The sequence below is a fragment of the Gnatocerus cornutus genome, chromosome 1, assembly GCF_029298725.1.
Source record: "Gnatocerus cornutus isolate USDA-ARS CGAHR chromosome 1, icGnaCorn1.1, whole genome shotgun sequence".
In the NCBI taxonomy this organism is placed as follows: domain Eukaryota; kingdom Metazoa; phylum Arthropoda; class Insecta; order Coleoptera; family Tenebrionidae; genus Gnatocerus; species Gnatocerus cornutus.
The window spans coordinates 29,620,856-29,634,737 of NC_142233.1; the positions used below are offsets into that span (position 1 = coordinate 29,620,856).

Genomic DNA, 13,882 nt, shown 5'->3' on the forward strand with positions numbered 1-13,882 from the left:
ACTCGTAGCCTGCTAAAATAGCTAACATATAAAGTGGAATTTTGCGGATTCATATGAGTAGTGTGGAGTTAAAGGTACGAGGACAAGTTCATATTAAAGTACTAGTCCGATAAAGTGACATTTTGCGGATCGAGCAAATGTTAAGACGTTTATAGCTCCGCTTGTAAACTGTTTTTTTCTCTTTAGTTTTTATTAGGTTTAAATGTTAGTTATTGATGGTAATCTTCGCTTTTAACATTATTAACGAAGCATAAGTATGAATCATTCAGTGATCAGTAATTACTAATTACAAATGTCCTAAATTTGTTAACCTAAAAGTGCATGAAGAAATGAAATTACGAAGATTGCCAATTACTTAAGTGTACCAACCTAGAAATTGACTTCCCTTATTTGTATTCAGATGGTTAATTTCTACAAGTTTCGGTTTATATTATGGACATTTATTGTAACATAATGACGGACAAAAAAGTGAAATCTTGGGAGATAATTTTTTCCAAAAATTTGTGTATAACGGAAATTCATAAATTAAGAAAGTATGCATATGATTGTTATCGCACGTTTAAAAGTCACATAAAACAATAAAAGTATTTGTAGTTATGTAGTTATGCAGACCCGTATTACAATGAAAAAATATCTTGGTCCCACTATTTTTTGTCCGTCAGTGTACTATTGTACAATGCTCCAATGTTGATAAGAACTTACATCATTTCTATTTAAAAACATTAAAACCTTTCAAAAATTGACAACATTACAAAAAACAATTTTATAACAGAGAGATAGAAAAATACCAAATATGTAATGTTAGCTCTAACATGCATTTCATTGTTCGCTTCGTAAGAAATCCGACATCACAATTTTAAAAACGAAGACGCAACAAAACTTTGTTATTTTCCATTCGGCCCCAAACTAGAAACAATCACTTTTAACAGCAAGCCCAAATAATACAATCAAAATCAAATAACCTTAATTTTTATGTCGCGATAAGTCAGCACGCTGATAACAAAATCGATTGTAATTTTAGTTTGACCGCCTCGTGAAAGATTTTATTACCTAAATAAAATCACCATTGTTTCTCTGTACGATTTATTATCATTAAAACGTTTGATAACAATCTTAAACTTTTGTAATATTGCTTTAAAACTCGACTAGTTCTACCACAGATAAAAGCGTCCGTTATCGTATAATAGCAGCTAAAGGCAAGATGACTTATTGCATTTTACAGTCCATGTGCGGAAAATGCAACCAATAATGACTAGAAACTTAACGCCATTGATATGTCTACATACTTAGCTCATTTAAAAATAAAACTGCTTTACGAGAGATTGTACTTATACTATTTGCTTGGATGACTAGAAGAAGCGCATTGCGGTAATGTAACAACTTCAGAAATTGGAGTTCCTAAAACTTGCTCGCAGACCAAACCCATGTCTTTATCTAACATTAGAGAACTAATTTGGTCCTCGTTCAACATATCAACACTGGAAAAATTCGATTAGAGACTGGTAGTTGCGATAGGGGGCTGTTATACCTAGAAAGGCTTTCAGTATCTGAATTATCTTCCTCTGCAGTGAGATACGTCAATGTTTTTTCCAAAGGACTAGGAATTTTCTTGGCACTGTTTTTCGACTTGTCTTCAGTTATGCCTGCTTTTGGCTCGCTGTTACGTCTTTCCGTCAATGAGCTTATATTCAACATCATCATTCCGTGCGAAAATATTTCTTTTACTTTTTCACCGGTTGGACCCAGAAGGTTGTCTAAGCTTTGTCGACGACCTATAAATATGCAAATTCTTGTTTAACCATATTTTTAAACACTATTTTTAGAGTAAATTGTTCACTTTTGTCTGGTGAAATGAGCCATTTCCTATGCGTATTGTAATACTGGGCGATCATTTAATTTGCCTTTCTAGCTTGTAATATCACAAATAACACGAGTCGGTTGAATTATCCAATAAAAAGCTGATTGAAAACTGTTTTTATGGGTCACTGTAATATGACCATTACGCTTTAAATTTAAATTGAGAGCGGTAATTGGAAAAATTTAATGACTATGTCGTGCAGTAATGAACGAAAAATTTTGCGATTTTAGCTACTGTAGCTTATTTATTCTTAATTAATTAATTCGTGTTACGTGTTTTTTGAATAAACCACAAAAAGTGGGTTCATATTAAAAAAGTTGAGACTCATTTTCAATTTTTGTGACATGCTGTGTATTTATTTGTCCAGACAGTATAAATAAAAAATAAACATGCCTTTACTAAAAAAAATTCGTGCTCGCAACTTTCATAAACTCTTACTTGAGCCTAAATTGTTCTCTTCATTTTTCGCAGAGGACCTCGAAATCCAACTTGTAATATTAGTATCAAGCTTCATTTTGCTTTTAATAGAGCTAAATTCATTGTCAATTTTCGGATTAGGCAACGTTTTTTGTTTAGTTAACTTTGGCTTATCCCCATCTTCACCTTCAAATTTCCTATAAGGTACATCATCATCAGGACTGGAAGAATCCAAATTAATTTCCGTCCATTCACTGGAATGACTTTGAGCGACGCTCGGATTTTCAATGGGAGACACTGGAGACCCACTGATGCGGACAGTTTTATAGCCATCGATTTCTTCCAATCTAGACATTACTGGACTAGCGGCGGCTCCAAGAACTGGAGGAAGACTCTTGTATTCATCTACAAATTCCTGGGCGTCATCCAAGAACGACTCGTTGGAATCTTGACTTCTTTGCTTGTTTGGAGGCGGAAGCAAAGACGCTTTTCTACGAGTTTGATGGATTTCATCGGAAATTTGCTCCAAGTTTCTTAGTGCCTCGGCGTAGGTTAGTTTGGCAGAGGCTACCTGGGATTCGTAGTGTTGGACTTTTGATTTTTGTTGCTCGAGGAGGTGGTTGAAATGGGCCTTCATTTCGTAGTACGGCCTTAAATTGACAAAAATATAAAATAGTCGTATTAGAAACTTTTTGAAGAGAAAAAATATTATTTTGGGTTTAAATTTTCGCGCCTTCTAATTTCAGTGATAAAAATAAAGTCACTATAGTCGGAATTTTGTAACTTTGGTTTAACTTCGCCCACATGAACAAATGACAATTTGAATTTGTCGAATCGAGGAATAGCTAGCCTCCTTTACACAACATAATCAAAAATTTGACAACTCTAGTGTCACACTTGCCAAAAAGATTCGCAGTTTTGCGGGAATTCAATTAATCGTGAAACTTTTGTCGATTTTGATCGTGTTTCGTCTTCTAATGTGTGGACATTTCTATCCCGGCTTCTAGCAAATATCAAGGAGCTATCAAAATGTTGCAGAGTAAATCAGACTTCCAGCTAAAATTCAATTGGCTCAAAAGGTAGGCGGAGTTAAACCAAAGTTATAAAATTCTGACTATATTCTTGATTTCAATTCATAGCGAGGCCCCCATTTTAATGTTGACTAGTATACATAAGTGACCAGTATATTGTATTGTGTCATACGTCAATTTGTCAAAATAGATTTGTTTACATTAACCTACAAACTTAAATTTTTAAACTTTGCTGGCTCTTAAAAAGTGCACTGTAAATTGAAAGTACGTAGGAAAACACTAAAAAATAAGATACCGGCCATTTCTTCCACTGGACCGATGCGTAAGTTGCCATTGAAGACTTCGCAATGATAGGTTACGTCCAGTACAAAGAGGTACCCCTAACTCATATAAAGGCACTTTGGAGCAAAATTATATCAAAATATATCAAAATTCTTCAATCCTTTAATTGATTAAAGATTCCTGTTTCAAAAAGTCAGCGAGATTTTATTACTTCACTGTGAATAACCAACAAAGAAACCACTTATTTAAAAACCATCTCAATTTGTAGGACAATAACTTCATATTTTCGGAAGAATTCAACAGTTTTTGATATTATTCCAAGGCGAAATGTAAATGTTTCATCAATGTTTACAAATTATGACGTTCCTGTTAAAATGCTGCCATACATGTCGGCAACTTTTGGTGTTTAAAAATGTTCCTATAAAGTACATTCCTCGACACAGTTTTTAGGTACAGTCCCAAATTTTGGGCAAGGTTTGACCTTTGGACCTCGCTAAGAACTGAAATGTAGTATAGATACTGACATCAAATTTAAGCCAATGTGACATTAAACACAATGCGAATTGTCACGACCGACAATGATTTTTTTCTCTTTTAAAACCAAAATATTGACTCAACTGATTAAGAAATAAAGTGCTAATAAAAAGCGTAATAAAAAAAACGTAAGATACTTACAACAGCATTAATTCGTGCTGTGATAAAAGGTTACTGAGGGTCATGAGGGATCTCCTAATGGAAAAACTATAATAAAGAGCAAAATATAAATATAAGGAGCAAAAAACGACAAAATGTAAACAACAAAAATAAAAGTGATTTTGCGGGTACCTGCTCTTAGCTATAGCCCTCTTAAGATCCTTCTGAAAACTTTGTACTTTAGCATTAGCAGTCTCATGCTTCATGCAAGCAATTCTGTGCTCAGTCCCGGCAACCCCCCGGTCCCGTTCAGCGTCATTCACCCTTTGTGTGGCATGATTCAACATTTCTTGCCACGCAGGATCTAAACAATTTCAAGTTAAAACAAACCATTATAAATAAGCAGTTACCTAAAGTGCGCCCCCCTAAGCCTTGCTCCGCTAAATACACCATTTCCCGCGCAGCACTATGTGCACTGTTGGCCCTCTCAAATTTCATAGCAGCTATTTGTGTTTGTTTCAACGCTTCATTGGCGCAAAACCTCGCCTCATAGTAGGGCTTCGCCCTTTCTACACACATTCCTAGTTTGACTCTCAGACCATCCACACGGGCCGTGCTATCACATAATAATTGTCGGAAAGAGTTTCTTGCCTCGTCTAATTCGACTTCCAATTTGTTAATATCGTCGGTAGCATTATTCAAGCGTTCTAATTCTACGTGTACCCTGGGATCTACTGTGTCGGAATATTCGGCCCCATTTTCACACATTATAATACAGTTTGAGTATTGTCAATCCAATTTTCCGTCGTTAGCGTGATGTGCAGAAAAGGTACTTGGGTTATTGCATTGCTGGTGCTTGGTAGACGGCTAGAACTAGAAATTAACAAATAAAAACAAAATTTGAGGTTGACAGGAAAGGTAAATGTCAGAATTGTCAATCGCTCCTGGCGCAAACTCCCTAAGAAAGACTAAAATTGCAGTACGCATGCCGAAGTTTGAATTTGGGCGGCATTCCAGTTATTTTAAATTATCGATTCGTTTAACAGTGTCGTAGGATGGAGAACGTAGAAAATGCAGTTTTGATTGATTGCAGGAACTTTTTTTATCAATCAATTAAAAATGTGTTCTTGAGATAATTTTTCTAAAAAATTCTAATTAAATTAATATTGCAGTTTTGCTTTGTTGAATTAAAAAGCATTTTAGAACTTTTGTTTTCTAATTAGGTTATGTTAATCATTTTACTTCAATATAAATAAAAACGTCCAAACCCACAATTTCGAGAGTCATCTAAACTTTCTTCATATTACCACTTATTTAACACTTTCCAGTCAAAAATCTGAGTCACAAGAAAAACTCACTTATCAATCACTAATAAATTAGTGATTCATCACCAAATGCCCACGAAACTACGTCCGTATTAAAAAACGGCATCACCGAAATGAGACACGTTCGAAATAAATTCAACATATTTATAAATGGACCTAATGACTTTATGACAACATACTCTTGTTATACTAAAAGTGTATAACAATTTAAAAAATATGGCTTCAGCTAAATTTCTGCGGAAATTAGCTCTGCACATACTTTCTTTCGAATTCTCCATTACCCGTCATTAAATAAATTTTCGAGTTAATTTTACCCGGAAATTATAAGAAAATGTTTCAGTTCGGTGTTACGTAACCCAGGAAAGAGTTAAAATATTCAAACGTAATCATAATAAGTGAATTTAGTTGGTACGGTACGAAAATTTCAAATATGCGTCGGCGTCGGATGGAAAACGAAATAAAATTCGTTTAGGATTTATTCTAGTTAAATTTAATTGCGAGAAATGGAATTTTGGAGGTGCTAAATTTTATATTTTGCATGACTAATAAAATTATGGGTCTTATTTTCAGGAAAAATTCATTAAAAGAACACGAAGAAGCAGATTTTAAGGGTTTCTGATGAAAAGTTACGAGATTTTTCAGTGAATTTAATTACCGTTAAAAGAGTGTAGCTATTATATAGGGTGTTACAAAATGTTCGCAAAAAAAAAGATAGCAAGATAGAAACCATTAACATGAATAATAATTTGTCCTAAAAACAACAAATTTTTAAAAAGTTATAGCGCTTTAAAGTTGGTAATGGTCAACAAATTTAAGCAATGTGTAGATAAAACTAGAAACAAATTTCATTAATTAATTAATAGCCAGTTAACAAATTTCATTTATAAAATTTTAAATTTTTATTCTTTTCCTGATTTTTATAGACTAAATTAATTTGATAAATGTTCTGTTGATTTCAATTTGGCTTCAGATTTTTTAATTTCTATATGTTCCTTTCATTTCTTCCGAGTTATAGGTATAAAAATTGATTTTTATAATAAAAAAAAACTCGAATTTTAGATTTCAAAGTTGTTTGCTGAAATTTTTACTGTTACTTAGAACATAAATTTCTAAAGTTCTCAGGTTTTTTGGATTTCATTTTATGTTTTAGGTTACCATACTGCAAGTAATTATTGTTATTAGAAATAAGGCTTATTAAATTATCTCACTAAAGAAATTAAAAAATGATAAATAAACTTGGAACTTTTGAAATTCAACATTTGATGACCTATAAGTAGAAATCTAAAAATTTTCGAAATTGAGAACTAAGTATTTTTTTTAATTCTTAGATTTATTTTAGATTATTTAAATTTGGTGTAAAATCTTTTCTTGCTTTTGATATTAAAATTATTGTTTAATATTTAATTTTTTTTTATAAAACTGCCATTATTTTTACTGCAAAAGCCTTACCGCACAGTTTTGTGATAATTGTGTAATTAATTTAATTTAACAACAAATCTGTTTAAGAACGGATTTTGCATTGTTCATGAATAATTAAATTATGGATATTAATATATGACGAGTGATCCATCATCTCTATACTAAAATATCATTAAAGCGATTTCACATGAATAATTTTATTGGTTTATTACGAAATTTTCCGACACCTTTACCGACTTTGGCTCCGTAATAAAAAAAATTGATTTAAATTTTACTATGCATTTAAAATGACTTTCTGGCTCTTTGTATGCTGAAGTATTTCGTGGGAAGAGAACCCACGATTTTCTGTCCACAGATCAGAGTTCACATTCAGTTGCCACAAAAATTTTCCATTTCATCTTTCCGATTTCCATGCACTTCTCACTCCATTAAAATTAATAACAAAAATAATAAATATCTAAGAAGAATACTTTCTTTCTGACTTTTACGATTATAGTTTAGTGGTCGTTGGAGGCTAGGTTGTGATATATGATAATTTCTATCAAAGTCTAACCCAATTCCTTGGGAATTCCGATGTCGGTGTAATGAGTCAAAAAATGAGCGTTTCCTATCGAAATTAAGCAAGATCTTGTAACTTTTACCCTGAAAATCGGATTGTTTAATAACTCTCGCTCGAGTGATTTCTTTTATAAAGTAACAGTGAAAACGCTCAAAATATTCAGCATTTCGTCAACGATTTCCTTGTGGGCCTAGACATTTGGCCTTGACAGTAACATTATAATGATTGGATAAGCAAGACAGGGAGCTGCAAGTTCTAGGCCATACTTTCACATACTTTCTTCTCTCGAACTGTGCGATGACTTCTCTCTACACACCACGCGCACAAATACGATCTATATTGCTGCCTGTTAACGAAACTTTCTTTGCATAATGAAAACGCCACGAATTTAAATTAATGACACTACCAATATGGCGGTACGCACAAATTTGGATAATGTTCTTGAAAGTAAAAATTGATTTGAATTTATAAAATTCGCGAAATTTTGTTTTATTATTATAATTCTAGAAATTTTTTTGCAACTTTCTTTTTAGCACTGTCTTCCAGTTGACAAGCTATTAAATCGTTCATATCATGTAGCAAATAATTATTTGGTTTCGCCGAGAATTGTTTGTTTTTGATCAACTGTCCGTGATTAAAGTTTTCTACCGGAGCTCCTTTTTTTCCTTTCGATTCGCAAGAAAACAGACTGGAAAATAGGCACACCTTAAATCTAAATTATGTACTTAAGAAACAAAACAAACAATTTATCACTTTGTAGGTCGACGGGTATAAATATTACGCATTCAATAATAATTAGGTATGAAGATCGAATTTATAATGAGCCATTGTGAGAACCATTTTTATGCACTAGAAGTAGTAATCGCTGGGAAATTCTTTTCACACACGAATTTTCAGCTCATTGTTCATATGTGGATCGCTGGATTTTAATGAACACACTTTTCACCAGTACACCAGTGTATGTCAAATTTCCAGAAGAGGTCACTTGGAAAATTTTGCTCCGTTCATGGCTCCCCGTATGTTTACTCAAAACAGCTTTCGAAACCTCATCAATATTAACAATAACAGCAAGAAATGAGAAGGTTTGTTGAGTAAAAATTGTCTTGGCCCAGGTCAGTTCAGTCCTTCTGAAACGCTTTCAGATCTGAATCTAGATCAAAACAGACGCCAAACAACTAATCACTTTTTTAGTGGAAGTGGTGCGGATTTTAACCAAATTAGGTTACCAAAAACGAATGTTAATTTAATTTATTGACAATTATTATTAGCTGATGATGTCAAACGACTTTCATTTTTTAGGTAAACATCAACGGAAGTTTGATAGTTTTTTGCGTTGGATAATATCACGTGATTATGGTTACTCATCGTCTTTTCCAAAACTGTTTTGGGAAACAAACTTTCATTGTATTTGACAAGATGCTAAATGCATTTCTATTTTTCATTTAAACTTATCATTTAAAATATTTTGCCAGTTTAAATAAGAACACTTGACAATTTCCTTATTTTGAGAACTGGTGTTAAATTGCTTGTAAAAATAATACGATATAAACAATAAAGAATTTCAAATTTTAAATATCAAAAGTACTGAAATCATTATTCCTTCAAAGTTACACAATATCTAGTTAAAAGATCTAAATAATCTGAAGCATTAATTTTTTTAACTTTTTTTAAAGTTGATAATTTTAAGTCAATATTAAGTTTGTAATAATTTCCAGCATTATCGTGGTATCATCAAATTATAAAGAGAAACCAGCTTGCAATCGCGAAATTCAAAATTCTAACGCATTTTTGCGTATTTTGTCGTCGTGGTGAAATCTCAAATATTCAATTTCTAAGGTGTTAAGTGTTTACATTGGAAACTGTCATTTTACAAATAAAGGTAATCCCTAATTTCGTAATTTCGTCGTAACATCATTGTTCAAAGGCAAAAATAATAATTTCTTTTGCAATTATTAATAACTGTAATTTTTGGTATTGCCGCACGTTTCCACGTCTTTGTTTATTAAAACTTGTGTAATTGTCCTTTAAACATCTTTTATCAAATTAGAAAGCAATCGAAAATTGTTAAATTCGCAAGTAATGAATAAAATGTGAAATAAGTCATGAAAGTGTAACAATGAAAAGAGTCGTTTCAGCATGACCATCAACAAATATTTTAGTGCAGATAGCTGCGTAAACAGTAATCGTTCCAATAAAAAAACACAAATTTTGGAAATTTTAATTTTGAAAAAAAATAAAAGTAAAATACTATACCTACAAAATTCGTAATTTTGGTAATTTTCGTGCTACAGGTATGAAATTTGTGAAAGTTACTAAGTTTGAGTTGTGTATTAACTCTGCCAAATTCCAAACGTGTAGGGCAAAAGACACTTATTTTAGAAATTTTCATTTTTAAGATAAAGCAAAAGTTTCCGACACCCAACACTAAAATTCGTAATTTTGGTAATTTTCATGCCCCAGCTAAGGAATTTGTGGGAGTTGCGTATTAACTCATTAAATTCTAAAATTGTAGAGCAAAAAACTTAAATTTTAGAAATTTTATTTTGAAAACAAAACAAACATTTCCCGTATAGGTACTCTACAAAATTCGTAATTTTGGTAATTTTTGTGCTACAGGTATAAAAATTGGGGAAGTTACTACTCTTGAGTTATGTATTAACTATACAAAATGCCAAAATTGTAAAGCAAAAAACACAAATTTAAGAAGTTTTAATTTTTAAGACAAAACAAAATTTTCCGACATCCACCACTAAAGTTAGTAATTTTGGTGATTTTAGTGCTACAACTATCAAATTTGGAGACGTTACTACTTTTAAGTCGTGTATTAACTCCACCAAATTGCAAACTTGTAAAGAAAAAGTTCAATTTTTAGAAACTTTTGTTTTTAAGACAAAGCAAAAATTTCCGATGTTCGTTACTAAAATCCGTAACTTGAGTGCTACAGCCATAAAAGTTAAGGAAGTCTCTACTTTTGAGTCGAATATTATCTCTACCAAATTGCAAAATTGTCGAATCTTTGAATGTAACGAACTGAGAACTTTAAGAAAAAACTTAAAAACCAAAAGTTTTAAAATTAAATCTATTTCTTGACGTTCTTTTTTCGGTTTTATATTCTATGCGTGTTTATTAGAATTGTCTTTACATTCTCTGACTTTCAGTGTTTTTTATTCTTGGATTTTATTTTTGTATAGTTTTTAGACACCATTTTAAATAAAGTAGTTATGCAAAATGAGCAGTTTATTTTTAAAATATGGAAAATAAATGGAATTAAAATAATAAAATATATGTCAATGTTATAGTAGGTACATGTATTTTTTATAAAATCCTTTTATTTACTTATAAATATTCAAATGATATTTTTTATTGCGAAAATAAAATTGTAATGTACAAACCTTTCCAAAACTATATCCCAAATTGCTCCAACTGGTCAAAAATCTTTTTTTTATAGTTATTTTGTACGTACATAGAAAATAAACTGTTTATGAAAAAAAAAATTAAAGAAAAGGAGAAATATTTTAGTGCTGGTAGAAGGTTCTTGAGTCGCCTGATTTGTTTCATTAATTTATTAAAATGAAAGGTTAATAATTACTTGTCTGAAAAAAGTGTTGTGTGTAACGAAAGACGAGAAATTGTATGTAATTACGGTTGGTTTCAGTAGCCAACTGCACGTAATGAAAAAGAGCAATAAAAGGAGAGTCCTGGTAATTTATAAACGATTTCGACAAAATAATGGGCTCAAAAACAAGCTGCAAGTGCTCAAGGTTATAGAAAAAGGTAATTGCGTAAGCACAACATCCGTATTCTTGTGCCCATATACGAATCACACGTGCATTCTTCTGGTATCCGAGCAATAAAAGGGAGAAAGTTACCATTTTGGCCACCCGATTATTTTTCAAAGAAAGTGTTATCAGAAAAACTGGAGTACGCGAACTAGAAAATCTTCACCATTATGATAACATCTCGTGCGATTTTTCAAGGTTTAGCTTCGCTCTCAATGTTTGTTTAATTGTTTAGCGACAACAATGCTTTGTTTCTTCAGATTCCTCAGCTTTTTAGGTTAAGCAGTGCCAAGAACTTTATCGAGTTTTTTTGTAGAAAAGTTATCAGGACGTCATCGTTACCATTATTATACGATTTCTATCAAGATGACCTTTCCATCTCCTCGTCATGCCAAAATTAGGATTCCCATCAAAATAAAAACAAACATCAGATTCCCTCAAGGCATGGAACTTTAGAAAGTGAACGCGTCTTAAAAAATTCTGTACCTATCATGCTGGTCACATCACAATTCTAGTGAAACTGAGCGGGTTATGAGTGAAAACTACGTACTCGTAATATATGGGTGATTGGCCACAAGTTCAGTAAAGTTTAAGCTGAATAGAATAAAATGTTTAAGACTCAAAAGAATGACACTTTCGTTTTGATTCATCATTATGTGCAGTTGGACATGAAATTACGACACAATGTTTTGAGGCGCATTATTTGCTTTGTTACTGGGTAATGGCATTGTCTGACTGAGTTTTAACAATAATGAAAATGTCAAAATCTCTATTAACAATTTCAGAATATTTATATAAAAAATTAAACGTCTGGTTTAATGTCCGTATTAACTAATAAAGGTCAGGTTTAAGGCCGTAAATTAGGCATTCGAAATGTTAAGGTTAAGCTTCCTAATTAAGTAACATAATATCACGTATGAATGCTCAAATTCTCTGTAGCTACAATTAGATATGTTGAAAATTAACTGTTAAATTAAAGATGAAGTCGAAAATCACTCTTAATCTAAATATGTTCATGCTAATACATATATTAAAAGCGAAAGAACGAAAGACAAAATTTACAAAATTTTCAAAAAACAAATAATTTTACTGAAAAATATACTAAAATATGCAATAGAATTTTTAAATCCTTCAGGTTCTTGGATTTTCCAGCACTACACCTAAAACTATTTTGGCTGCTATAAAATTTAGTTTCTCAATTACTTGGCACCCTCTTAGATTGTGGATTCTAAAGATTTCTAATTGCTTATTTGTTTTTTTTTACAATTATTAACGATTTTAAAAAATCTTGCCACTTTTTCAAGTATAAAGATTTTTATGAATTTCGATTTCCCCCATTTGTCAATTTTTTCAGATCCTTCATTTCCTGCAGATCCTTATTAAGATGCTTAAGACTATTTTGGTCTTTTATATATTTTTTTAGATGTCCCATATTTTCTAAATATATTTAAATCATGAGGTTTAACATCTTGAGATTTTTGTTCAATAGAAAACATTTCTAGAGTTTCCTAAAAGTACTGGGAATTGTTAAGAAAATTTTGAAGTTTAGGAATCCCTCAGAATCATCTCGAATAATAGATAATGCTGTAAAAGTCTACAGAAGCTTAGAAAACCAAAAAAATAGAAAAAATAGAAAAAAATTAAATGTGAAAAAATTTATAGAAATTAAAATAGTTTGGGACAGTTCTTGATGAAACAGATTTACATAATTTCTTCAATTTTTTTTTCTGCTGGAAACTACAAATTATCATTTAGAAACATTTTTTGTTAGATCACAGAATTTCAAATGATAAATGATTACTTATCTCAATTTTTCAAAAAGTTAATTGTTGTTTTTCGTTTTTTTGCTTTTAACTTCTAAAATGCTTGACTTATACACATCGGGTTTGGTCCACTTGAAGATTTTGAGTTGCTTTTTTGATTAATATTAAAGAGATTTGACGACGTTTTTGTATAAAAAAAATTCTTAAAAATGACCTATAAATTGAATGGTGTTATGCAACAAAGATCCAATCCACAAAAAAAATTTAATGTACCACTTATTAGGGTTATTAAATCGATTAAAACTGTCACCATCTGTTAAGCCTTGTATGGACCTAAAATTCTTCAAGCTAATAGTCCAACTGAGGTGCTACATCAGTTTTACTGTAATTTTGCACTACAGAATCGGTAAAATTAAGGCTTGAATAGCGGTGATCTCCGTTTTTAGACCACACTGGCTGGATCTTTATTGCGTAACACTATTCAATTTAATTCTCAAATTCTATAACATAACTGCCAATATCTCATTTCTTTCTAACAATAAATTAAATCTAATACAATTTGTCTTTATTTTATACAGAATTTTATGTAGGATGCAAATCTGTGCTTAAAATTTTCCTAGAACAAGTAATAACTAAATTAGAAGCTATTTATATTTTGCTGTGCTGCCAAATTGCAAAACTGCGATTTTTTTGAATTTCTAAAAATTGGTATTTCCGCAACTCAGACCATTTTTTTCAAAATTCCTGGTTCCTTTTATATTACAAAATTCTATTTCTGTTGCTTTACAGTTTTGTAATTTTCATTAATATTTTGTG

General features: G+C 31.4%; 1 protein-coding gene across 3 annotated transcripts; it reads right to left on the reverse strand.

Annotated features, from left to right (window-relative positions):
- Positions 1-1,066: 1,066 nt before the first annotated feature.
- On the reverse strand, positions 1,067-5,172 carry LOC148181449 (uncharacterized). Of its 3 annotated transcripts, none has more exons than XM_088047868.1 (6): positions 4,632-5,172; positions 4,414-4,585; positions 4,264-4,329; positions 2,462-2,925; positions 1,529-1,772; positions 1,067-1,478 (listed from the first exon to the last, which is right to left on the reverse strand). In XM_088047868.1, exons 1-6 carry the CDS (start codon positions 4,987-4,989, stop codon positions 1,334-1,336), a joined length of 1,449 nt encoding a protein of 482 aa, XP_087903994.1. In that variant the 5' UTR covers positions 4,990-5,172; the 3' UTR covers positions 1,067-1,333. The 3 variants fall into 3 exon arrangements, with proteins under 3 accessions (XP_087903994.1, XP_087903978.1, XP_087903986.1); XM_088047852.1 differs by having other exon boundaries at positions 2,297-2,925; XM_088047860.1 differs by lacking the exon at positions 4,264-4,329 and having other exon boundaries at positions 2,297-2,925.
- Positions 5,173-13,882: the final 8,710 nt, after the last annotated feature.